This window comes from Poecilia formosa, unplaced genomic scaffold, assembly GCF_000485575.1.
Source record: "Poecilia formosa unplaced genomic scaffold, Poecilia_formosa-5.1.2 Scaffold155, whole genome shotgun sequence".
Taxonomy (NCBI): domain Eukaryota; kingdom Metazoa; phylum Chordata; class Actinopteri; order Cyprinodontiformes; family Poeciliidae; genus Poecilia; species Poecilia formosa.
The window spans coordinates 854,231-882,101 of NW_006800094.1; the positions used below are offsets into that span (position 1 = coordinate 854,231).

Sequence of the window (27,871 nt, forward strand, 5' to 3'; positions counted from 1 at the left end):
CAGCATTCAAATGGACGTGAAGTCAGAAAACAAACAAACAAACAAAAAATAAAGCTGCTTTTTATGGCCAATTAACCTTGCAGATAATATCAAATTCCATATGTGCTTCGGAAAGCAGCTTAAGCACCACTTCAGAAGTGAGGCTGAGCTTCATGCATTAAAAAACAAACAAACAAGCAACTTTCCAGACCGAATAAAAAGTTTTCAGAAAAGAAAATGCTTTCCAAACTAAGCTAACAACAAGAGTTAAAGTGCCAACACTGTAACTGTTTAGCTTTGACCTGAAGCGTTTTTCTAATCTAGTCATCTAAACGCCACAAGTATTCATGTTGAGGTGTGAGCGTTACGAGGAGCACCTGAAGGTAACACGGGGAGGTGCAATTTCAATGTAGCTTTCCCTGCGACGCTCGGTTTCTCCTCCTCCTCCCGCTTCCTTTTATTTCTTTTGCCTGCATCTCCACCACCACCACCACCTGCCACAGCTGTACCGCAGACATGGAGACCTTCCGCTAATTGCTGTAAACTGACGGAATAAACATTTGAAAGAAAAGGCAAAGGGGGAGACAACGAGGGGTGAAGATCAGGAAGGTGGACCACAGAGCTGGAAAGGGGCAGAAAAAAGGGGTGACAAGCGGAAAGACAGAAACATATGGTTGAACAGAAAGGCGGTTTATCTTACTGAGGACTGCAGAAGCGGACAGAAACTTCTTCAGCCACCGGTACAATATTCGCCCATGTCATTTCCCCTCTAACTTGTTCGCTTTAGCTTTGTGTGCTCACCTGTGCGAGGCTGTGTCAGTCACACCTCTGTTTCATTAGTTTGTTCAAGGAGGATTGCGGTGTTTGGACCTGCCAGGACGCGCGCGCGCGCACACACGCTTACAGAGAGCATCACAAGACGCGGTGCTGCCTTACAAACGCTTCCTGCACGGGGGAAAATTAATCAAACAACTTATTGCCACAGAAGAGGAGGTAATATCTTCGGTTTCTTGATTTCTTGTTGACATAAAGCTGTGTTTTCCAGTGAGAGTCTCCTCCTCCCGCAGCTTGTCTCGGCAACAAGCCATGTCTGGACAGACAGTGACCATTCCGGACGACAGGGCGTTCGCCAGCTTCAAGGCGGAGTGCCTGTGCGAAGAGGGCTGGACCATGACCTACACCAAGGGGGGCATCACGGTATGGACCCAGGTGCTGGAGGAGGGCAAATCCGTCCATAAAATTAAGGTGAGTCGAATACGTTTTTTTTTTTTTAGTCTACACTGATGTCTGAGTAAATCCTAGTATCATCTAAAAGTAGATTTATTTAAGTATTTCAATACAAATACAGGACATGGATATTTTAGAATAAATTCAGTTTCCCACAAAGCTGGAATCTTACCAAAGACAAATTTAAAAATGAGTTTTATTATAAAAATATTTTGTTATGGCCTACACAGTGGATGGAAGACTGTGGATTTGACAGTTGTCCAGCAGACGGTGACCTGCACCCTGCATATGTAACCGTGTCTTTTCAGTAAAGAAGCTGACTGTATCCGAGTGAATTAATGAAAGTTCAGAGGAAGGAAAACATGTTTTAGGAGCAAAGGTCCATTAGCAACAGGGATAGCCAAGCATTGTGAGGACATTAAACAAAACATATTAAAGAGGTCATGAGAGGTGTACAAAGGAGATTTCAGCTGCAGCAACGGCTTGAAGAGCCACCAAATGCATACATGTCCAGAACATGGGCTACAGCTGTCGCATCCTTGAGTTAAGCCACTCCTGAAACAGAGACAATGTCATAAGTGTCGTACCTGAGTAGAAAAAGGACCGGACAGTTGCTCGGTTGTCCGAAGCCCTTTTTTTAGATCACAGTAAGTTTTGGATTTCTTATGGAAATCAAGATCACAAAGCCTGGAGGAGGAGTGGAGAATACAGATTCCTGGAAGTTCGAGGATTATTGTGGAGGTTCAACAGTCTGCAATGATTTTGGGAGCCATGTCATCTGCATTGTGCTTTATTTTAGCAAGTTCAACATCTGCTCAGCCGTCTCCCAGAAAATTTTAGAGTTTAGATCACACCATGTTTTATGGATAGGCTAATTTCATTTTCCAGCAGGACTTTTCACACATCCAAAACTACCAGTGCCTGGTTGGATGACCATGATGTTACCGCTTGATTGGCCAGAAAACTGACCAGCCCTAAACCCCATAGAGAATCTCCGACATGTTGACAAGAGACACCAAAACAATACCAGATCAATGCAGATTCTTGTTGATAATCTTTATGCCACGCTGCATTGATGCAGCAATTAATGCAAAAGAGCCAGAACTCCCAGACCAAGTATTGGTGCATTTACTGGCATTTCTTTAACACAGTGGTTCCCAAACTTTTTCTCCTGGGCCCCCCCAGTGGTTTGCAAACATTTTCTGCCCCCCCATGGATTACAAATAACTATCAGGTTCAATGATGTGTTTTCGCTGGGGGGAATGGCTCTTTTGGGGGCAAAATGAATGTATGTAGCTGAACATAGACAACAGCATTGGTAGCCTACATGCTACTTGTTAAGCTTAAGGTGCTGTATTGATATTAGCTAGCTAGTCATCTTTGAGCTAACTTTACCTGCATCCAACAGTTTTAATCAACAGTCTGTTAGTTTGGGGGAAAAACTGTGAAAAGTTCTTTGCGTTTTGCTGGTTTGCTGCCATGATTCTAACTCACCTTTAGCTCTTCACAGCAGCAGCAGGTCTCCTTCACTGCCGCACAGGTGTAAACCCAGCGCGAGCCTCATCACATGTTAGCAACGGATTAAACAGTTTTAACTGCTGATAAAAGTGACAGAAGACACATATGGGAAGTGTGGAAGCCCCTACTGTATCAAATTGACAGAGGAATAACAGAAAGTTGGCCATTCTATGGTAAAAACCCAGCACATACAGCGTTCGTGTTTTTTGAATTTTTTTGTTTGAATTTTTTTTTTTTTTTTTTTTTTTGGGAACTTCTGCTTTAATAAAACTTATTTTTAATCGAGTTTGTGAAATATTCTTAACTTTTTGAGAAACTGAATTTTTGGTTTTCATATCTTTAAAAACATAATTATTTAAATTAACACCTAAAATGGAATAATCATCTATGTGAAATGAATCTTTGCTCTTTGTACTGAATGCTTAAAGTAAATTAACTTTTTGATCCACCCTTAAAAATAAAGTAAAAGTCAATTCTAGTTCTTTATCCATGCTTTATCCATAAAACATGAATGAAAGGAAAGTTGACGCATCAGCACATCTACACTCTAGTCGTACAATCTGGATGCAGGGAAAAGCTCTGCTAAATTCCCATATGATCAAAAGTGCTGACATGCTTTAAATGCTGCTGCTGCTTTTTGCTGCATGGGACCATTGTAGTTGTTCGCCATGCTTACGCTGACTGAAAGGAAGAGTTCCAAAGCAAACTAACAAACAAAATTATATGTCATCCATTTGTAATCATGGAAGAGTAGGTTGAAATATATATATATATTTTTTTATAGAACAACTGTCAAGGAAAGCCCCGAGTGTAACATCCTGTTATAAAATGTTTACAGTGGTGCTGATGCAACCCTAATGCACTCTATGGGAAAATTTCCCTTATTTAACAGAAGTGAGAGCAGGTGGGAAAACTTAAGAGGCAATTTTATTTCCCCAGAGATAAATCAACTACTGATAGTAAAACTAGTGTGTTGCAGAAGTATTCATACCCCTGGAGCTTTTTCATATTGTTCTCCAAACAAGCAGTAGTATAGAATTAAGAATGATATAACTGTGAAGAAGATGTAAGAACGTTTTTAAGTGCCTCAAAACATGTGATATGCATCTGTATTTGACACCTTTTGCCTAAAGTTTACTTCAAAAGTGCAGTTCATTAGGAATGGAGCCTTTTTATGTGTAACATAAGTTCAGTGCGTGTACAGCTGTACCTTAGGACAGTTGTACCTTCCATAAAATGGGACTTTATGAAAGAGGAAATGAGATCTGGTCAACATTTGCAAAGATTTGTGCATGGCAGAAAACATAACATTGTATATCATCTTCAAAACACCAACCACATGGGGAAACGGTGATGGCAGCATTATGCTCTCCTAGGTTATGGCTAGGTTTTGCTCTAGATTGACCAAAGAAATGCAGGGCAGTCCTGGAAGATGACCTGTTGAAGGCTGCATAAGAATTTAAATTCCAGGCATAAGAAATTTCAGGCTATTGTTTCAGCAGGATAATAGCCCTAAACATACAGAGGTACAATTGACTAATTTGGTTCTTGCTTTGTGGTCACTATGGTTCAGTGGGAAGAGTCATCATCTTGAAACCTGGAAGTTGTCGGTTTGATTCCAGGTTCTTTCTACCACATGTCAATGTGCCGCTGGTCATATATATGAGTGTGTGTGTATGCATTTGTGAGAACAGTTGGATGAATATGGATCTAGTGTAAAGTGCTTTGAGTGGCCGGTATGACTAGAAAAGCACTGTACAAATTCAGGTCACTTATGTTGTGTTAGGATGGATGACTTGTTGCAAGACTTAAAAATGTTTTGTTTATTGAAACTCTTTATCCAATCAGATTGTGATTCAGCTCTGTAGCAAAAGAACCTGGGTAGAAATTTTGATCTGTAGATATGCCTAGTACTATAATTGTACCACAGTAACACCACAACTGCCATTAAAAGTTTTAGTCTGGGGTCTGAATACTTGCATGCTGCTCTTATCAGATTTTGTTTGCAAAAAGAAAACGGAGCACCAATATTTTTCCTGCATTTTTTAAAAATTATTTTATCTAGGTAAACCACATTAAAGCTTCTTGATGTAATATGAAAAACTGTGAAAAGATGCGAGTGGCATGAACACTTTTACAAAGTAATTCTTCACATTTGAGTCCAAATTAAAAACATTTTCTAGCGTTTACTTCATATTCAGAAGCACACAATATTTTTCAAGGCTACAGTAGGTTTTCTTTTTTATTGGTTACTTTTTCAATTAAAAAATTCTTTATCCTTTGAACTCATCCTCTCATTTCATTTGGAGTATGTAGCAGTAGTGTGGGGAGTTGTATAAATAAATGCATATCTGTTAGTCATACAATGCTGATCAAGCATAATGGAGCAAGAATAATCTCTTCGCAGCACAGTGCAGAATCTGCTGTCATGGTGCATTGATAAGGAGGCAGTTTTTTTTTTATTTTTATCAAACAGCAAGCATTGGTTGTTGATGTTGAAAAAAGAGACAAACAGATTTTGTGACAGAAAAATAATCTGGAAATGTGTTGAAAGAAAATGTTTGAAGTCAGCAGCCCTCACACAGACACAAACATATCTCTTGTATCTTCCTTAAGAAGAAAAGACACACGGCTTGAAACGTAGAGTTTTGCAGATCTGATGTAGGGTTGATTCACATGTTCAAAAGGTGTCACTGATGGACTGTTTCTATGATTTTCACACTGTAAAGTGCTCTGGATCAATAACTCGGCGCTAAAATGTCGCCTCTTTGCATGTGTGAGGCGCTGGGCAGTTTTTACTCCAATCATAAAGAGAGAGGTTTCTCTTTGATTTAGGCGGTGCAAGATATTCTGAAATTTAATTTCACTGCTCTCTACAACATAACCATGCTGAAAAAGTCTGTAGCAGTATTGATGACTGAGTTTTAATCTATTCACCCAGGTCACGCAGTTGGATCTACTTTTCTAGAGAGAAGGCAAGCAGGAATTTACTGTACATGAAAGTAACAGATTTGACAGATTTGGTCAAAACAATCATAATGCTTAATTCTGAAAACTGAATCTTTTTTTTTGTCTTAGCATAACTTTTGTTCAGCAAAAGAAAATCAAGCCTTGAAGCTCATACAAAAAAACGTGAAGGGTAGAAAATGGATGATGATTCACTTCTTTTGCTTGTATTGCTTAGCATTGTAACATCCATGAAAGTACTTACATTTTCACAAACTTTTTGATACCTCTTTGTGTGTTATACCGATAAAATGACTGCCTCTTCCCAGAAATGCATCAGAGTATAATTGTTCATTGTAACAAAAAAGGATGTTTGAATGATATAGTAGCCATTAGTCAGTTAATGTGAAGAACTTGTGCAAATATGCAGTGAGCAAACTCTATTATCTGTTTCTCATTTGACCTAGTGGTTGATGGTTCAGCATGAGGACATTTTCTGTACTTCAACAATACTTTAAATTGTATGTTGAAGTACACTTATACATTAACATGGGTATAAATTTAAAAATGTATACCCCAGTTAGCTAGGGGTATAAATTGATTCATGCAACATACCCTCACTCCCATGTCACTGATGAAAAAAGGAATACCTTTTTAAGAATGTGGATATTTACACAAGGAACATGAAGTAAAAAAAAAAAAAAAATGCTTATTGATCACAAAGTGATTTCTAATTGGCTAATAACTCTTTTTTTTCATGGGCAACATGCTCTAATGCTCTTGGCTCATACAGAAAACCATGAACCAGCCTCATTTTCCTATTCATTATACACTGAGCAGACTTGGCAGGTGTAAAGAAAGTACTTTTTTCACTTTAAATAGAGTAGATGACTGCAGTCATTAGGTTTCTAAGTCAAAGTTAGCCAAATGTACATTTTAATTGGGAGAAACTGGGATGTCAAAAAAATGTAATCGTGCAATACTGATCCAGTAATGAAGGGATCAAGTTGCGCTCAACGCTTTCTTTGTTAGAGGACTACAATTTCCTCAGTCCACCAGTCTTGAAAATTGGCCTGTATACCACAGTAGCTGACAGTAATGTGATCTTTCAGTACTGCTTGGGACAGTAAGCAAACAGAATGGGTTGAGATGTAACAGCAGTCCTTTTTCCTGCTGCTGTATCCGGGTCTGAAGAGCGTGAGTTAACCACCAGGTGTTTACTTTGTTAAATAAATTGATGTGTGCATACATGGGTGTGTATCTAAATGTGCACTAGTGTTATCTTCATACGCAGAGTGGGCGGGGGATCCAACATCATACCATGAATTGGGATCTTACCTGGGAGCCAAGCTCTTGTTGATTTTTGGTGTAACATAATCAACACGGTGCAAGTCTGCTTCATTGGCGTGTTAACTCTTTGTATGTCCACTATATGAATGCAAAGGAACAAATCTTCTTATTCGTGCCTTTTTAAATTATTTACACCAGCTGTATTTCCTAATGACAGCTGTAGTTTGCAAACAGTTACACACACACGCACACGTTAGTCATTTGGGTTGGGCCTCTGTCTATAACTGCCTCTTATCTTTATGTAAATATAACAGTAACATGAGCTTGCTTTTTCCATCGTATGATATTGTCTCAACTTTTGTTTCGGGGCTCGAGCAATTGATCTTCCACTCTACAAAGGGCTGTACTATTATTCAGCCTTCGTCAGTTTAGTAGTCTTTGTACACATTTTAGGAGGCTGGCAATCAGCTATGCTACAGATACAGCCGTTCTATTTATAGACAGAATAAAAGGCTGTAGTTCTGCTGATGCATGTAGAATAATTAATGGGAGCGACTAGTTATCTGGACCTAAATTCTTAGATTTTGAATCAGAAATTGTAAAGAAAAATGCATATTAAAACTGTCATGAGTTATTAGGGTGCTAAATATCCTATTAACCACATTTATAATTCCTATTCATCAATTATTTTCTATTCATCAGACAATTTAGAGGAAGCACCTTTTGAAATCAACTTATTGTTTTGCTTTGGATGGAGCAACACAATTATCAGAAGCTGATTTTAGTAGGTTAACTCAGTCAGGCTATCTGCTTTGGTAGCTAGCCTGCAGTCTGCTGCTTTACAGACATAACTTGCAGTTTATCTGTAATATTAAAACAACTTTATTTGGAGTTGTAGGTGGCGGTGCCTTTAGTTCCAACATCTTGATTTGGCATGTTTTCTGGTGGTCAAGATTCTAATTATCCAAATATGTCTGTCTTCTAATCAGAGGTTAATTGTACAAACCTTATTTTAGTCGCTTAGACGTATAAGCTGAGAAGGTTTACAGCTCTGTCATCAAAATCAGAACTGCGGCTGCTGTTGGTTTAGACATTTAGGTTATGAATAATAAATGTTTTATTCTGTTTGCATACTCTGACTGAAGCTGTCCGAGTTGAGCGATTCCTCTTTTTTCATAACTAAAGCAGGCAGTTACTTAGAGAATTTTTGTTTTTACTTTTTTTGTGCATTTAATTATTTTAGCATAAATTTTAATATAACACTACAGAAACATTTGTCCAGGCAAACACTAACACACACAAAAAAATAGCCTTCTGGGATTTTCCTTTTCCATGCAGATGCAGAGGAAAGCTCTGCATGAAACATCCCCAGAATTGTTTTTGGCATTTTTGTATCATCTCTCAAAAGAAGATGACGAGAGCTGACATGTTTGTAGGAGGAAGAGCAGGTATGAGAGGGCAAATGGGGAAAAAAAGTGTTTGATGGAGGAACCAAAGCAAAGAAGGAAAAGTTGGTGAGTTGAGTTACATGAGAGGGGAAAAGGGATTGTTGGGTGCTTGGTGTGGGTGGATGCTATACTGTGGATAATCATAACCAACTGGATAGATTTCTGTTTTTGGTCTCTACTCTGGCCTTTGGATCTTTCTGAACCCTGTTTCACCTGCCTCTATTTTTCCCCCTTCACTCTGGGCTTCCTATGCTGAGTTTACTGAATTAGTATGTAATAGAATTACACAGATCTGTGCTTAACAGGGTGTATGTCTTCATTTTCTACTGAATGCCTTTTGCCCCTTCACTTCTCCTCTTTCACTTTTTTTATTCAATTGTCCTCCTTCCTCCTACTCCTGTTTCAGTTTGCCTGTGGATACAACACATCCTTTATTCCCACTGGAGTTTTTTTTTGACCTACTGTACCTTGGATTTGGCAATCCATCTACGTGCAAGCGCTCACACACGCATACACACGCACACAGCCATGCAAACATTGAAGAATATGTTGTTGGCTATCAAGCGTAGCAAGTTGCAAGTACTGAAGCATTGTTTCTGGCATTCTGATGAAGATGTGTCGGACATATTTTGTCTGTGTGTGGTTCTTAAGTAGTGGAAAATGTGACTTTACACAACTTTTACAGTAAAACCAATTTTTTGTCACCTTTCACTGAATGTCGCCTGCTGTGCCTAGTCATTGTTTTTAACAGATGACCATATGTATGGCTTGTATGTGACTTGGTGTCTTTTGCTCTCTGTGGTTACTTTTGTTTTAGACTTTACTACAGAGAATGACGAGACCAAACCATGTGAGGCCCCACAAAGTTTGAAAGGACGTTTATCTCCTGCCCAGTTCCACACTACAACACAATTAGGTCAATTTTGGATCTAAATAAGCTGATATTTCACCCTCGTAGCGGAGGTGCAAGCTTATCACAGCATTTGTACGAAACACAATTGAACAATTGGATCGCTTTTATTTATTTATTTTAAACAAAAAAGTGACTGACCAGCTGCTGTGCTCCCCTAGGGTTTGTTTTAATATCTGAAAATATTTTCTTTGAAAATAGTTTCTAAGAAATAATAATTTTTTTAAATAAATTTTGATCCCTGTTCTTGGTCAGGTTTCTGAGTATTATTTAAGCAGCTAGCATGTGTGCATTCAAAAGCATTTAGTTGCACTCTCCTTTTCATGGCTAAGCTCTGAGTTGTGGTTCATTCTTTTAGCAATGCTTTCTTTTACCTGAGCTTTATATCAGTATCCTTAATATTAATCACAATAATGGTGTATCTTAGTCTAAGGGCTGCATGTTTGATGTAAACCTTGGTGGTTTGACAGTTAAAATGAGTGTATGTGACTTCCTGTTACATTTCACACGCTTCAAGAGAAATGCACGCCTGTTTTATATTTTAAGCTCTGCAAAACATTTTTCAAGTTCGTTCACTGCTAGCCAAAAATAACATGCATATTCAATTGCTTTAGATCTTTACATAACGAAAAAATATGATTCGTCAATGAAGACCATAAAGTTCTAATTTCAGTAGATATCAGCTTAATAAAAAACAAATAAAAATGATCTTTTGGACTATAAGCATTTAGTAGAACAAAACATTTCTTAAACACTGAGGATGTTTTTGTGATTTCTGTTTAAAGTCGTACTGTATGAAAGTGTTGTTCCCCATTGGGCTTTACATTCTTGCTCCCAAAACATGACTACTGGATTATTTGGTCACTCTAAATTGTTCGTAGGTATAAGTGTTTTTCCCAGCCTCTAAGCTGAAAACTGAAATTTAATAGCAATGTTTCTGCTCTACGCCTGGTTGTCTGTTTTCGTTTTGGCATGTTTACAGCAACCCACAAAAGGTCTGGCATAGTTCCCTCACAGTTTTGGTTGAATTCCTGTTTTTGTTTGAGTCTAAAAACAGTGCCGTGTTTTTGAGTACTTAAGAAAAATTACAAATAGGAATGATTTGTGAAAACAGCTTTTATGTGGATACATACCCAAACGTTGCTCAAATTTAAAATGTAACAAAATGCTAAGCATTTCCAGACAAGGATTATGTTGTTGTTCACTTTGTTTAATTGGTTCTTTTAAAACATGGGGACTTTTTTTTAATGCACAAAATGCTTTCAGTTGGTGAAAGGTCAAGCTGATCACAATTAATTCATCACCATTCTATTGTAATACAACATGTAGCTTGAAGCGGGGTGTCTTGCTCATACGTTCCTTGAAAAAGTCCATATCTGAAAGTCAACCTATGTTGCTGCATAACTTGTGGCTTTACACCATTATTGAGTAGTTGATATAGATTCTGAATTTCAGTCTAACATTACATCCCAGAAGATGTTAAAAGATTTGCAAACCATTCTGCAGTCTTTATGCTTCTGTTTACACTTCTGCTGACAGATTTTTCAAGCTGTTTGTACTGGACTGCAATTATAGTTGAAGTAACTTGTTCATGTCTAAGAGAGTACTTTAGATGTTATATTATGTCGTTACAGAACAGTTTGATATTGGTCTAAAAGGATGAGCCTATATGCTATTTTTATTGAACAGCGCAAGTTCCATTCTATTCAAAGAGCTTTCCTAGCAGTAATGAGCATAATTTTTCTAAATGAATCCCTCGGGGAATGGGAAGAGACAGATGGATAAAGACAGGCTGCCTTCTCGACTGATTAGTATTGGGACTTTAAATCTTCTGGGACAGACTGGGTCCATTTCCTTCTCATTTGCTTGTCTTCTCTTGCTCACTTTGTCTGTTTCACAAGTGCTTTCCTTCATTGATCTCTTCATTTTTGCGGATTCTTTCACTTGCCGCTCCTCCGTTGTACTTGTTGATATTATTGAGATGCGTCCCCGAGACAGTTGTAACTCCAGCAACGGCTGCACTCCAGGGTTTGAGGCGTTTCTTTGCTTGGCAAAGAAACAGAAGCAAAGACAGGAGGTCCCTGGTTCTATTGATAAGCTTTGCAGCACCTGAAAAGACACAAAGAAAGAGGTGGCATGGATGGATGGATGATTGACATTATGCTTACATCTTGTGATCAGTTCTGAAACTTTTTCCAAATGGTAGAAGTTAGCTGTCAAACAATGACGGCTAAAAAAGATCATTCAGAGCCAATGCTTGACTCTTGCAGGCTGTCTGACATATGTCCCTGTCTCTGACTTGTACTGAATGTGTTGTTTTTCTGTTGGAGCTCAGATCTAGTAATGACTCATCTATGGTTAGTGGCCTATCTCTCTCCTGATGTTGTGCTTTCCTTTCTCTGTGTTTCACACCCAATCTCCCTCTTTCTGACATTGACGCTCTCCAAACAGCTGATGTCCAAACACTTCCACATCAAATAGGTCTGTTTGTTTGTGGCAGTTTCTCTGCAAGATCCTGTTCATTTGTATTCCTCTTTTCAGCAATATTGTATGTAAATGCTAAGATTTTTGCAGGTCAATCTGATACTTAACCCTTTTTCAGATGGCAGGAGTGAAACAAATGAATCGGTGTCTGCTTGATCTGAGCGCAGTGAGAAATAAACGGGGTGTTTAGTGTTTTGAACTTGAACTTTTCCTTATTTTTTAAGTTACAACTTCAAACTTCCTTTTACTGGGATTTTCTTACAGATTAGTCCAAAGAAGTGCATAATTTAAAAGTAATGACAAAGTGTTGAATGTTTTTAAATGACTCAACACAAATCTGTCAAGTGTGGCTCCATCCTTTTACCCATCAGTCCTGACCTGCTTCTCTGTCTCTAACAAAGAATATTCGCACAGCATGACACTTCCTTCTCCATGTTTCCCCCTTGGAGGTGGAAAGAGAAGGATGTCATTTTTAAAGTCATATGCAGTGTTGGTACTTCTGCCACAGAGAGGCTAAAAAGTTCAATTTCAGTTTTGATTGGAAACCAAATACCTGTAACACTTTTCAAGCTTTTTATGTAGTTAAAAATGGAAAGCAATGCATCACTGTCTTCTACTTCACAGTTATGCAGTACTTTTGTGTTGGTCTATCAAGTAAAATTCTGTTAACAATTGAAAAGATTCAGGAAGTTTGAACAGTTTTACGAGGCACTGCAGAGAGAAGAAATAATCCATTCCATTACTCCTGTGTGTGTTTTTTTTCCTTTATAGCCTCATGATGAATGTTCTCTTTCCTTTAGTGTCGTATGGTATGTAAGGACGTGCCGGCTGAGACGATGTACGATGTTCTCCATGACATTGAATACAGAAGAAAGTGGGACTCAAACGTCATCGAGACCTTTGATATTGGGAAGCTCACAGTGAATGCAGATGTCGGATACTACTCATGTACGTTGCACTGTTTGTTCTAAACATTGTTTTTCTTTACTTGAATGGTTTTGTGTAGTAAGGGGAAGTAGTCTCATAATGAAATGCATATTATTGTTCAACAGTCTGTTTTACTGGAGATGCATTGTTTGTTTTAAAGGGAAGTGTCCGAAACCTCTCCGGAACCGGGACGTCATCACGCTTCGCTCCTGGCTGCCAATAGGGAAGGATTACATCATCATGAACTACTCTGTTAAGCATGCCGTATGTATAGACAACCACATGCAGTGAACCCTTTTAGAACCTTTTTATGTTGCACATAAATGCGAATACAGCATTGTGAAATAAATGGAACAAAGTAGATGCTTGTTGGCTCAGCTGAATAAAAAACATCTGCCCACTTTACCAGGGACATTGTAGTGCATGAATGTCTTTATGTAGACAGGAGGTGATGCAAACCTTTCATTGGACACTTAGAATTTCACTCATCCTGTAGAGGAGCTGTCCATCCAGGAAGAAGAGACAGCTTGGCATCTGTCCAGAGAGACACAACTCTCCACCCCTTGAAGCTTTTACGGTAGATGGTTTATGTGGCAGTACTGCTTCATTTTCCCTGCAAGATCATTAATCTGATACAGATGAACACTGCACATTATTACTTTGGCTACTAAACGTACTTTCTAAGAACTTGACCCATTTAATATCAAGTGGTAGTAGAACAAACATAGTGATTAGAGAACATAAAGATTATGTGAGTAACAAGTTTACTTCAGCCCAAAACATTTGCTGATAAATTGGCAGCTTTTCCGATGTGGAGCTGAGCTCCCAATCATCTCCTGTCACCAAGGCTGCTTCAACAAAATTAAAGTGTTGACTAGAAACTGGTTGGGTAACACTGATGAGGCAGTGAGCTTTGTAAAATTTGAACAAACAAAATCTGTGAGATTCTCTAGAGGTTCTTCTTAGTCATGTTGAGGTTCTGCTGTCAAACTATTTTACTCTCATTCTAAACAGTAAATGGCCTGAACTTTTTCAGCACTTTATTTAGTCTGGATGACTCCAAAGAGCTTTGCTCTACATTCAGTCATTAACCTATTTTTACTCACATTCAGATGGATGGTGATGGTCACCAACAGGCAAGGCAGGTGAAGTATCTTGGCCAAGGTCACAGCGATCGAGTCTGACGGGGTTTGAACCGTCAGACGAAGATGTCAGAAGATGAACTTCTACCATCTTGGCCCCATTCTAGTTTTGTGATTCCCTATTTTGGTGCCGAAACAGCACTGACCTGTTGAGGCATAGTCTTTGCTCTACCTCAGAAGGTGAGCAGCAAATCTAGTTCGTCAGCATGTGGGACACGGATGAGCTCTGTTTTGTTTGTTTATTTATTTATTTTTATTGTGAATCTCACATACGGATAATTGGCAACACCTCAGGGTTGTTGTGCTTCTTAAAATATTCTTAAATTATTGTCTCTCTGGACGGTAGCCAAACCAGTCCTAGTTAGTAAATCTCAAAATATCGACCACCTAAATTCTTCCCTTCTTCCTCCAATGCAGCTTGATGCCATTTGTTCCCCAAATAAGCAACATGCACATACCACTCATGTAAAATAAGAGAAAACATGACTCATAAGACAAGTCTACCTTCTTCTATTGCTTCATGGTTCAACTCTGAGACCCAAATGTCCATTACTGCCCCTTTCAAATAGCCACAGATTGATCTGTGGCTACTGGCTAAGCAGCAGTAAACAGTATTGTGCAGGCTGGCCTCCGATCCACATGAACGTCATCTGTTTACGACGGCTTTTGTTAGCCAATGACCACTCCAGACTGGGAACTTCCCACCAGGCCTGCACTTTTCACTAACTCAGTCATCTTAGTTTGGCTTTTGTCAAACTCAATCAGATCTTTAACTTTTAGATTTAATTATTTCTAACACTTGGAACTGTAAGAAAAGATTTGTCGAGATGAGTTTTATGCACTTCATCTGTCATTGGTCATAATGTTGTGCCTGAAGTGCTAACACTAGACATTAGAGATCCCTCATTGTTGAGCTTTTTATTGACTGCATGTCAGCCTTTGAGAAACTGTAAGGTGATTTCTTAAATACTAGTGGTTACATATAACTATAACAATTCATTTGTCAGAATGTATCACCTTTATTTTTATAGAGCAGGTTACTGAAATTGGTACAAATTTGTATATTTGGATACTTTGTAATGTGATTCCAGCTTAAAATAGAACTTTTGCTATGCTTTCTGTAATGAAACAACATGGGAGCTTAGTAGCTTTTTCATGCATGGTTAATTTGTAAGTCAGATTTTTGGTGACTTATCAAAGAAAAACTTTTCTTTTGAGAAAGAGTCTCCTATTGGGCTGAAAAGCAGCCAAAGCCTCAAAGAAAAACTGTGTATTGAAGTTTATGCAGTTTAAAGCAGCCCTGCACAGTTTGTCATGTAGTTAGTAAGGATACATATTTACTACCTTTCAGTTATTGGACCTTTCATCTGTTGGGACAGTCAGTAAATGTTTTAAAAAGATTTAATTTGTGGCAGTCCATGAGGAACCACTTTAAAAGATTAAGAGAGGGTTTGACTGTTTGGCAGGGAAGCATAAAAGAAACTAGAGAAGATCTTTGCACATTAAAAATAATCTAAAGTGTCTAAATAATTTGTTTAATAAAGTATTTAGTCCCCTGGACCTTCACTCCTATCCTCTCTGTCTCTTTCAGAGTTATACTCCCTAAAACGAAGTTTACAGAAGCATAAGTCATTTCATGTGACTTGTAACTCCCGGCTTGTCTTCCACATTCCTGCCTAAATTAGAGTTTATGGACATAATAGAATCCATGTCCGTGAAAGAATGTTTGTGTTAAGCTGTGTGATTTGACAAAGTCACTGTTGCTGATCATTTGAACTTCAGACTTAAAGAATGGAAGACTGTTTAACTTATTAATCTGAATGAATATGACATTGACTTTAAAATAAACAAGTGATGCAGACAGGCATGCCTAAAACATACTATAAGACAAATAAATTTGAGAATGGAGCTAGAAAATAATGTGGAATGACTAAAGTCTTCAGTTAAATTTTCAATGGAAAAGTGAATTACTTTTATTCACCGTAGAAAAAAAAAAATCTTCTCTGTTTCCACTCAGCTTTAATGTCACATGAATGCACTGACAACCCCTCTGAAGTTCAGTTCTTTATGATATTCCTTTTGCATTCTTGTTGTAAAATTATCTAGTGCAGATCTTTATTTATTGTAATTTAACTTGAGTATGGATTTAATGACGCTCTTTGTCTTGTATATTCTACCAAATTAGACCTGTCTTTGTTTTTCCAACAAGAGCATCTTTTTTTTGAATGCTGCAATAAAGAAAATCAAAGAAGGGAACAAACTTAACATTTTGGAAGAAATCAGAGGAATTGTCACAAGTTTTTTTTTTTTGTTTGTTTTGTTTTGTTAAGCCAGTATGTGATGATGTGTTAATTGTCAGTTCTCCTAATGGTGATGTAAACTCTTCAATGTAGTTTCAAAACCTTGACCTGAATCTTATAAAAAGGAGGGAATGGATGGGTTATGTCATTATGCTCTCTCGGGAGATGGGCTGTGAGTGTTTGCTTCGGTAATGTTTCCATGTTTCATTTTGACCAAAGCAAGTCAGACATTGAATTTGGACTTGGAGAGAAATGAGGCCCAATTGTAACAAAATGTTCAGTGTGTTTTATAAACAGCTTGTGTGTCAGGGCAAATGAGGACAAAATCAGATGTGCAGCAGTCACACGGCAGAATTGTCCCATAAAATATCTGACAATACTTGATATCTGCTCAAGGTCATTTTTAGTTGTCTTCATACTGAAGGGATGATTAAAGCTCACAACCAGAGATTTTCTGACAGGACAAAGGTTTGTTGCACAATATGAACCTGAGATTTTAAGATTTAAAGTTTGTTTTTTGGATCCGTCCTATATAAATCTTAATTTTTGGAGACTTCTTTTAGCATCTTACTCAGAATGAACTTGCTTGTACAGCCGGACTCGGCCATGTTGGCAGTTGCTTAAAATGTCCTCCAGTTTTACACTAATTTTCATAAAGTTACACTCAGTTTTAAAACCACTGCTGCTGATCAGATAAAATTCAGTGAATATTTTTAAGTTTTTATCTTTTTAACCCCAAAATCTCTGCTTTCAAATAACTAATCCTGCTAATAATCAATTACCAGGATTATTTTTTGTCAGTTGATCAAGGCATAAGATATAGTGTATGCATCTGCCGGATGTCAGAGAGATGTAGTTCAACTTAAATGCCCATTAGCTCAGAACATGATGCTGTTTGGTTTCTGAGAATCCTGCAAATGATTCATGAACCAAGCAGCCAAGGTGTGCTCAGCAGAAATTCCTATACTGTGACCTGTTGGCAGAGAAGAGGAGATGCCAAAAACAAGCATCAGATCTCTGGAAAAAAAACCCCAAAAAAAACAAAACAAAAAAAACATAAAGCAGTGATGTGAAGTTCCTCTCTGCTAAGAGTTTCCATCTCCTTGGTGCTCTGGGTGCTTCTTTAGTGCTCTGCAGTGAGCCTTTTCCAGTCCGTGCTGGCTAACCAGCTCTGCATGCCATTATAGTCAATAATTATCTTCTATGTAGCTAAAGGAGTTAGCAGTAATAATAATACAGTATGCTGCAGTGTGTATAGCTTTTAGTGCTTTGTCTTGTGCATTGGATTTCAAATGAATGTAAAACTATAGAAATGTGGCAATTTAAAAACACATTTCAATATGTTTGCTGCAAACATGACGGATTATTTGATAAAATGTCTAGAAAAACTTTGAATCTATAATTTCTTTTTTTTTTTAATTCAGATATTGTGCCCTCATTGAATAAAAAATGTGGACTCTATTCTCATAGATATTAAAATGCAGGGGATATTATCCAGTTTTGTTGTGCCCTTTACCTAAGCATAAATTTATTGTTGTCTTCACAGAAATACCCTCCTAAAAAGGACATGGTGCGGGCCGTTTCCCTTCAGACGGGCTACATGATTCAGAGCCAGGGACCAACCAATTGTACCCTCACTTATATGGCCCAGGTAGATCCACGAGGTAAATAATACACATATACTGCAGCAAATCGGCGCACAGCCCTGTTCAAAAGTGCGTAGATGCTGCACATAATGATGGGAAAAGAGATGCTCCCCCTTCCAGGTGCTAATGCAGGCTGCATAAATTATTCATTCATTTACCTTTATGTTAAAATGTGTCGTCCTGGTAACCATATCAAGATTTGCGGCTTGATCCGTCTATTTATAGATCCTTCTTTTTCCCCAGTCAGATTTTCTGTTTGTATTGTTTTTAGTTTTCTTACTTCCATGCTTGTTGTTGCTTAGATCTCAAGAATTGCCTCTTCCCAATGTGTTTGCGTGGATGCAACAAGAATCGAGTTACGGAGATTCTCTTTCATGTGTTTGATGTGAAATGCAATGAAAGAAAACCTAACATTCTTCTTCAAGCCACCTGCCCCATCCCTCATCAACCTCTTTCTTGTCTTATTCAGACTTACCCAGCTCCTTCTTTCTTTTTTGCAGGCTCATTACCCAAGTGGGTTGTCAACAAATCTTCTCACTTCCTCGCTCCCCGCGTAAGTCATGCACATATTAACACGGATCCTGTGAGTGTCTTGCGCATTTGTCCAAATGGTAGTCTTTCGTCTTGATGGTATGTCATGGCACACGGGCTGTCACGGTGGGAATTATATGCTTGCTAAAAAGAACATTCTGTGCAGCTCGTTTCTGAAATGCGGGTTTACTTAGGTTGTTACTGAGAGCGGTGTTTAACTTTGTGTTGAAAGTAAGGAAAGAAAGGGACCGACTGCTACCATGACCAGTGAAGAGCAGCTTAAATGGATTTGCAAAGTAGAAACATAAAGATGAATCAAATTGATTTACACATTTCATTTCAGCTGCTATCCATAGCATCCTGTGTGAGTTTTCTTTCATTGGAAACACAGTCGGAAATGTGTGAAGGAACCTTAGTAGTAGGTTCTAATTATACAAGATGCTTTATATAAATATTTGCAGTTTTGAAGCTCAAAAGATCTGTGGATTATCTACCCATCCTTCGTCACTGCACCATTGTGTATTAAAAGATTTCGGACAGACGGAAATCTTTACATACTGTACTGTTTTAGTTTTCAGTTTGCACTGAGTCGGTTACTTTGAATCGTTATTAGATAACATGCAATTTGCAAACTTATTCTGAATAAATTTACATGGAAGTCCGAGTGGCAGGATTGCCTCAACTAAAAGATTGCATTGGTGCATTTCTCAACAAAAGCTTTTGAAATATAGAAATGTTTATTATAGAAATTCAGTAAGCAATAGAAACACCTGACAAAAATATTTAGCAAGACTAAAGCAGCAAACTCAAATTCAAAGTTTCTGCCAGACACAAATGGTTAACCACGAATGCATGTTTCACATGATCACTTCTGCTTCCCACTGTACTATCACTTAAATTTAATCTGCAGAGCTGCTTCTGTCCTCAACACCCATGTATTTCATGTCTGGTGTCAATCCAGTCCACCTTGTTTTTTTTTAATAGAAACAGCAGACTGTTGGTTTAACCTGTGGAAATATGTGTAATATTAAACAAAACCGATTGTTTCATTATTATTTCTGTCCTCGTTCTAGGCAATGAAAAAGATCAGCAAAGCCTGTCTGAAGTATGCAGAGTGGAAGCAGAGACACGGCCCCAACTTCAAGCCCTGGCTGTACCCCGAACAGACCACGTTAGCTACAATCCCACTCTCAGAGCTGAGCATTCAGCGCGCGGAGAGCCTGGAGAATATCGACGAGAGCTCTTTGGCTGAGACTAATGACAGAGAAGACAGCGACTAAACCAAACATGCTCATACAAACAGCAATGCAGGGATACATAAATGCTTAATAAACGTCCCATCATTACATGTATGTATATGTGATTCTGTTTGTACGTTGGATATTGGTCATGAAATGCATATGCAAACATATCAATGAGGACAACTATGTGGGTATTCATGCACAGGGACAAACTTTACCAACTCAGTCACATTTACATACACATTTTATGAACACAGACACGTCACATAAACAAGGAGCACAAACGATACTACAAGAAGTAAATAAACTAACATTTGATGTGTTCAAAGTAGCATTAAAGTTTATTTTTTTTCTTTTTAAAGGGATGTCGTTTTCTAATGCAGAGTTTCTTACCAAATATATACATAGATTCTTGCTGTAGCACTTAGACTTTCAAAACTTTTACACGTCTTGTCACCTTGTAACCATAAACGTCTTTTTATTTTATTGAATCTTTATGAGATCGTCCAACACACAGTAGACCGTAACAATGAAGTGGAATGGATTTTTTTATTATTGTTTTAACTGGACCCTATTCATTTGGTGATTTTTGAAGGAATTTTGTTGGACTGGATATTTGGGATGTCAAAGTAAATTTGGCTGAATGCAAGTCAAGCTTTAATATTATATATATATATATATTTAAACTGAAGTGTAAAACAATTAGTCATTTCCCATTCAAGTTGTAATTTTGCACACAAATCCAAATAAAATACGACAAAGTTTGTGGTTGTAATGAGACAAAATGGAAAAGTTTATTGGGCATAAATAACTTTGAAAAGAACTATGCCTTTTTAATAAACCATTTGCACACAAATTTTAACATGCATATTGATTCTACATATGACCTATCAAGATCCAATATTTTCACAATTACTTACATGATCTCTGACCTCCAGAGATTTACACCCCAAACATGCTGCACTGGTGCACTCAGACCTATATTAGTCTTGATCTTTAAGTCTCTCAGTCCTCAGTGTGTGTCTCCATGACATTTTCTAAGCACATAATTATGCAGTTGTGCAGAAGGCAGCTGGAACCCACAACCCAAACTTCATCTCCCTTTTTTTTTTTTTTTTTTGGTCACACACAGACGAATGCAGATTTACATTCATGCAATGACAGCTTCTCAATTTGGGAGATGTCTGAATGTATGTAGACTTTAAATAAATACATATTCCTACAAAGGTTTCCATCATTTTACTGGTTTCTGAGTTTATTTTCCTGTTTTCACGTGTGCTTGGGTTGCTGCCGTGGTCGGTCTCGGCTCGTTCATGCAGGTTTTTTTGAAAGTGCAGTGCCATGATCAGAACAGACAAATACAATTACATGCAGCTGGGACCGGTGAACTGTTTGTACTCACAATGGGAGACAATGTGTGCACGTGTGTTCGTTTGATTGCGTGCATCTGCGGATTCACTGCGTGTGTGTGTGTGTGTGTGTGCAGTAGCCTAGATCAGTGTTAGGAATCCCCCCCAATCTGTTGGCATAGCAACGCCAAGATCGACTCAGCACCAAAGAGCAACACATAATGACGGGATCTTGTGTGATGTATACTTGGGATGTTCCTTACTGCAGCATGCCTAGCTGCTGTTCATGACAGCAGGCATGCAGCCACACTGAACAGAAACCGTTCCGATCTGGTTTTCTATTAAAATAGCTCAGGAAGTGAGAGGAACACGGCAGTTGCCTGTTTATGTGGTGGCTTAGCCATGAATTTTTCGCATCTCTTCCTCTCTGTTTGCTTCCACATTTTTACACCAGTCTCCTCTGCATATGCACTGCCTTATAAAGTATGAATGATGAAGGGAAGTGTATGCAAGAAATTCAAAAATATCTCAAGCTCAACACCGCTGCTATTATTGCTCAATGGCAGAGGCCTCCCGCTCTGCCATTGCAGTGTTCATATATATGTGTGTGTGTGTCAGAAGGAGGAAAGAAAGGTTTGCAACTGCACAGCTTTGCTCTGTCGTGTCTCAGTGGTATCCCCGTATTGTCTTCCACCCGCCTCCGCAGCGGGAGGAGACATAGAAGCAGCATGTTGGCCAGAAAACCCTCTGTGGATCTGTATGTGTCACTCTACCACCCCCACAGCTACCCGGCCCACCGGGGATGATAGCCTAGTGATGAGTCATCGCCACCCCGCCTCCTCCTCGTGTCTTCTCCCACTCCCTCTCCTGACATCTCTCGTGTTCACCCCTCACTCTGCTCCTCATCTTCTCGTTCTTTATCCATCCTCTCACACGCTCAGCCTTCTCCACTCCCACTCTGCTCTTTTTCTCCATATTCCTAATCTCAACCATTTGTTCTCCCTCATTTATCCTGTCCTATCTTAGCTCCATTAAGACTCTTTGTGCTCTTGTATTGCATCGCTTGCTTGTCTAGTGTTTTCATTCTTTTCTTTATTCACCGTCAGTCTTCTGCATTACTCTCCCAATGCGGCAGCTCAGATTTTGCCACCTGTTTTCTCCCCCACCCCTTCCACCCCAACCACAAGCTTCTGCTCCAGCTCCACCTCTGTCCTTTTCCCTGTAGGTCTGAGATGAAATGACTAACACGCTGCCAAGTCACGGACTTGTCGCGGAGTAGATGTGTAGTTCATTCAGCCTGGAGGGGGAATAAATCTTGTACGTCAACTGACTGACAGAGTCTCTGATTGTGATGTGGGGAGGGGAGCAAATGACAGAGAATCACAATATGGGTGAAGTGTGAGTGACAAGACTTTGAACGATTTTTTCACAGTGATGAAAGTAATTATGTCAGACTTATTGTAAAGGTTTCTATTATCTTGCTAACTGTCCTCCCATTTAATGAAGTAAAAGGAATCCTGTTCAACAGTTTAATGATCATTCTGGTACAAACCACCCCTGTGGTTCTTGAGAAGCATTTTTTAAAATAATCTATCAGTGTAGATGGTAATTGGTTGCCCTCTTCTGGTTTCACTGGGACTCTACAACAAGTAGCAAATTGGCTATAGTTATGGTGTCTTTATTATAGTCCGTGGGAAAAATATTAATGTCTTCATGTTTGTTAACTCTAAGTAGCAAAAAATTGTCAAGTGGAAGAAAGATTTTACACGATTATGAAACGTTTTTATAAAGAAAAATCAGAAAATCTGTGCATGCATTTGTATGTTGCATCTAAAACTTTATTCCACAACTTTGTGTTGATCAGTCACATAAAACAATATAAAATACGTTGAAGATTTTGGGAGTAACACGGAAAATTGTAAAAAAAAAAAAAAAAAGTTTTCTAAAAGTTCAAATAATATGAATACTTGCAAAGTGCTGTAGGTTTCAGCTCTGGTAGAGTGTGCATAGCATATACATCCTGTTAGCGATGCTGACCTGAAATAGACTGGATTAAAATTAAAATTCAAAGTAAATTCCCTCTTTTAAAACATCCCCCCCCCCATATCTGGCACATATCTTGAATATAAATCCAAAAGGACCTTCCAGGGCACTTCATGGGGTAAAAGTAGAGCGAGCACCCTATAAACACAGGCTGTAGTCCTCAACGCAACCATTCTGGATTCAGTTCCTGACCCTGAGACTGTTGCTGCATGCCTCATAAAGTCCCATTGCCTTTCTGGTGACTGAAAACGAGGCCTCTAGTGTCAAAAAAGATCTTTAAAGAGAGACCTTGCAATACACGTAATAAACAAAACACACACACACACACACACAGACACACACACACACACACACACACACACACAAATCTAAAGTTAAAAATGTCCAAGTCAGTAAATTGTGTTTTTATGGTGTGACTGCCTGAAATTGAAAATAATTAACTTGACTTTTCACCACAGGAAAAAAACAAACACTAAACTAAAACAGGAAACAGCAAGCTGTGTTATTGGGTGGGTCTTATAGTAAAATACATAGGATTTACTTAAGTAGGACATGAGGAACATTCTGTTATAATTTGACATAATTTATTCACTCTTATTGAAATTAATGATACAATTCAACCATTTAAACATTTCATGTCAGACAGGAGGGGAAGTGGGTAAAAGTTGAGCAAACTATAGCTTATGAATAATACCAAAAACATTTTATCCATATTATCCTGTTATATAGTTTAAAAGGCAATTCTACTGAACACTGCAAACGTGTATGTAAACTTCTAAATTTGATTAAAGTAAAACAATGTATCCTTCTCATTAACTTGTAGCTAATGGAAATAATTTTGGTGGTAACTTAAAACTGGTTAAGTTCTTTCTGACTGTAGAAAAATTATTTTTTGATATATTGTTTCAGTAAACATAAAACAGTACATGTAAACAATACTTTTAGACCTAAATTTTTGGGTTGATTTTACTATAAATTAGTGAATTCTTACTTGATTGCTATTGTTTATCAGTCATTCTTGAGAATAGGGACAAAACAGGTCCTATGGATACAGCACAAAATTTGAATAAAATATACACAAAATGTAATTTTTTCAGATATCTGACTAAACTAACCTGGGTCATGTGAGCACAAAAATGAATATTTTCCCGGTGTTTGCTGAATATTTTTTTATTTTAAACATTGTAGTCGGTGGATGATGCCTGTAAAAGCCCTTGTCCAGGAGCAGAACTCAATACATTATAATAGTTTAAAACAATTAAAGAAATACTAAAATATTATATAATATTATATATTATGACAACTAAGTATAAGTAGTCATATAAATAATTATAAAAGTATCAATAAACTGAATTAAAAATATTTTTTATATATTTTCCAACTCCATTGAAATTTGTCCCTAGTTTTTGTCAACACCGTCAGACATGAGAAGAATGTAAAAAAATCAGGCATTTTTGGGGGGCACCAGAACTTCTGAGGACCCCATGACCTCTTCCTTTCTCTTCCTTTGCTAGGAGGGCTAGTTAGCTCTGGTTAGCTTATGTTGTTCTTTAGTTTTTTCTTCTGGTTTATTCCTAAGTTGCTTGTCACAACCATGATGTGTCAACTCCATAACTGACAATTTTCAAAACTTTGATGAAATTTTGTGAAATAAAAGCTTAATTTTAGTATAATGTAAAGATTTCATGGACTTGATGAGCTACAATATGGCCTCCTTCAGAATAACATCATACAAATTGATGTAGTTTGGCATTTCGTCAACTCCGTCAGATGTCAACTCCATCAGAATTTTTGTGACTCTTTCAGTGAAATTGTTGTCAAATCTCATTTAAATGTGCAGCTAATTTATTTTAATGTATTTTGCATAAATGACATCACTTCACATGTATCAAGTTTTTAATTTTACTCACTAGTTTGTCACCACCTTCAGTTCTGTGTCAACTCCGTCAGATGGACTTTTTGTTGTTTTTTTGTTTTAAATAATATTTCTTTTGTTTCTTGAGAAGCATTTGTCTGTAAAATTAGTAAAAAAAAATAGCACTAATAGGGTATTTTAAAAATCATTTTATATTTATTTTTGTCAGATGGTGATTTCAAAGTTCTGGGTCAGGTCGATTAAAAATGTATTTTTTTTTTTTTAAATGTTGCAACTGGGAGCCTGCACCTTAGCATCTTTACATTTCCAAAACATTATTTGTCATATTTGCATAGATAAGGTTGAGAAATAATAATAATAATAAAAAAAAAATATATGGGAAAATTAAAACCCATTTTGTCCCTAGTCTCAAGAATCACTGTTATATGTACGAAATGTCTCGCTATAAATAGTTGTGTTTGGGACTTTCCAGTTAGCCTAGTTACCTGAACATGTACTTCTGGTAAAATATGTCAGTATAACAGCACCCTGGGCAGTCCAATCGTTCCTCTGAGTCACATTACGGAAGTTTTGTACTTTTTCCTGCATAAATTGGCCACTAGTTAGCTAGAAATGTACTGGAAAAGTTTAAAAAGTAAAGTTCTAGACCTTCAAAATAAAATATGATACACTTATTCTAAAAGGTCTACCCGGAAGTGGAATGTTTCCGTGTTTGCAGCTTGCCGTCAGAAGACTGTGAGTTGTCGCCTGGTTGCTGCTCCGCTGTGAGAAAAATGTTAGGAGCTGTTTGGGACTGCAGTCGTGGCCGCTGAGCCCATTTCGGGGACAAAAGAACAGAATAAATTCGCCGAGTGGAACACCTGTTAATGCTTAAAAAGGTAAGTTGATAAAAACCATTTCATACGTCTATTTTTTTGTTTTGGTCATATAAAAAAGTTTTTAGATAAAAACAAAACAAAACAAACAAACAAAACAAAAAACCCTTCCAGAGTCCAGTTAATAGAGGAGTAGTTTCCCGTTTAAAATAAACGGGTTGTCTAGGTTACTCTGTGCCACTGACCGGTGTTTTGAACTGTTATGTGTAGACTTTACGCTGGGTTAGCTTGGCAGAAAAGTCACAAATCATTTTATCTGCCGAGTACAGTTCTGCTTTTTGATGTCTCCTTATGAACGAAGAAGAGGAAACAATAATCAGCTATTACTGACTTCATGGTGACTTGTGAGGCACGTCTAGCTGTTGGATGCAACAAGTTTCTCTCTATTATGTCTCTGCCTGTGTGACTGGACTGTTTATCCCCAGAGGAATTCATTATTCCTAATCTGATTGCATGGAAGTTGTGGCTGTTACTGTTAGCGGTTCTGGTGGATTACGCATAATGATTCACGAGTTTTGTGTGAGCAGATGGATTGTTATTTCCAAGCTTTCATGTACAGCTCTGAATCAAGAGTACAGCCCCATCGCCCCTAACCACAGTGCATGCTTCTGAAGATCTCTCCATCAGCCCATTTCTGCTTTTTGTTTTTAAGCTAGACCAGCATGCACGACATGTAGCACCAGTTCATATAAATTAGCCTTTTTATCAAGAGTGAAACTGTTTATCAGTTATGATTTTTAGATCGGTGGAAACTGCTGTTTTATATCCTGTTTATTTCAGATATGTGAACTACTTCTTGTAGGTCAAGAGCCTCAATATAGCATAAAACATTTTTGCATGGCATGCTAGCTCAGTTGAATATTTAAAAAGCAAATATGTCATGCATTTGCCTTATATAAAAATATTTATATCTTCATTTTTTTTTTACATTAACCACAAACTTAAGTGGATTTTGTGTGACATACCAACACGTAGTGTGTAATTGTGAAACTGAAAAAAACCTATAAATGGTTTTCAAAACTTTTTTTATTTGCAAAAAAAATCTGAAAAATGTGATGCGCATTCATATTCAGGCGCTGTTTCTGTGGCACCTCAACATAAATTCTACTACAACCAATTGCCTTTAGATGTCAAATTATATATTATAGTCCTGCTTGTAGTTTAACTTCTATATAAATGTATGTGTTCTGTAAAAATCTCAGATATTTGTTAGAAGATGAAGACCAAAGAATACAACATACAGGTCAGGTATATCATCTGATGATGGAAAAACTATGATAAAGCATATCTGTCCATCTCAATCGGCAAATGGCAGCAAGACCCATAATGACTGTGGATCAATAGCTCAAGTTGGAAAATTTGTCAACAGAAAAGTGGACAAATTCAAATGTGGCAAGAAGAAAGTGAATAAAAATCCCTTTTGCTGTTTACCACAGTCATGTGGCAGTCACAGCAGACATGTGCGAAATGCTTTCTGTGGCAAAAAAAATAAAATAAAAAAAATATTGATGCTGCACAAAATTCTGAGTGCACTATCCCCGCTGATGACCACAACGTTGTTTCCTCAGTGTGCTGTCAAGCACCTGTTAATCACCTTTTTATAAAAGTTAGCATTGTGACTGTAGAAAAGACCTAAACATGTAGAACAGCAGGTCTTCCAGACAGAGTCGAAAACCACTGTTGTAGGTCAAAGCATGCACTTGATGGAATGGCCCAGTCAAAGTGTAGACCTAAATTTAATTAGCAATCTAAGCCAAGACTTTGAAGTTGCAGTATGCTCTCCATCAAGTTACCTGGAACTATTTTGTTTAAAAAAAAAGATGTATAGAAATGTCAGTGTAGATGTGCAAAGCTGGTAGGAACCCAAAAAGAGCAGCTGTAGTCACAGCTAAAAGTGATTCTATAAAGTATTGAGTTACAGAGGCTTCATGCAAATGTAGCCCTCAATTTTAAAGGCTTTTACTCATAAAAACAATCTTTACAAATCTGTGCATCTCTTTTCCTTGGCTTTTATTCTACTTTTTCACCACATGTGCCACTTTTGTGTGTCACGAAAAACTCTAAAATGGAAAAGCTTGTGGCTGCAGCAGGAGAACATGTAAAAAACAGTAGCTGACATACAGGAAATGAAGAAAGTCT

The 27,871-nt window shown here is 37.8% G+C and overlaps 2 protein-coding genes across 9 annotated transcripts in view; both read left to right on the top strand.

Annotated features, from left to right (window-relative positions):
* Positions 1-353: 353 nt before the first annotated feature.
* On the top strand, positions 354-20,448 carry stard10 (StAR related lipid transfer domain containing 10). The gene is made up of 8 exons (XM_007564129.2): positions 354-719; positions 820-972; positions 1,047-1,224; positions 12,603-12,750; positions 12,890-12,993; positions 17,718-17,835; positions 18,318-18,370; positions 19,422-20,448. The coding sequence occupies exons 3-8, from the start codon at positions 1,066-1,068 to the stop codon at positions 19,626-19,628; spliced, it is 789 nt and encodes a 262-aa protein (XP_007564191.1). The 5' UTR covers positions 354-719; positions 820-972; positions 1,047-1,065; the 3' UTR covers positions 19,629-20,448.
* Positions 20,449-25,580: 5,132 nt separating this feature from the next.
* The window catches only part of arap1 (ArfGAP with RhoGAP domain, ankyrin repeat and PH domain 1), a 73,749-nt gene continuing 71,458 nt past the window's right edge, over positions 25,581-27,871 (top strand). For all 8 annotated transcript variants that reach the window (XM_016677418.1, XM_007564130.2, XM_007564131.2 and 5 more), the window contains exon 1: positions 25,581-25,735. The gene's annotated coding sequence lies outside the window, so the exon portion shown is untranslated. The remainder of the gene's footprint in view (positions 25,736-27,871) is intronic.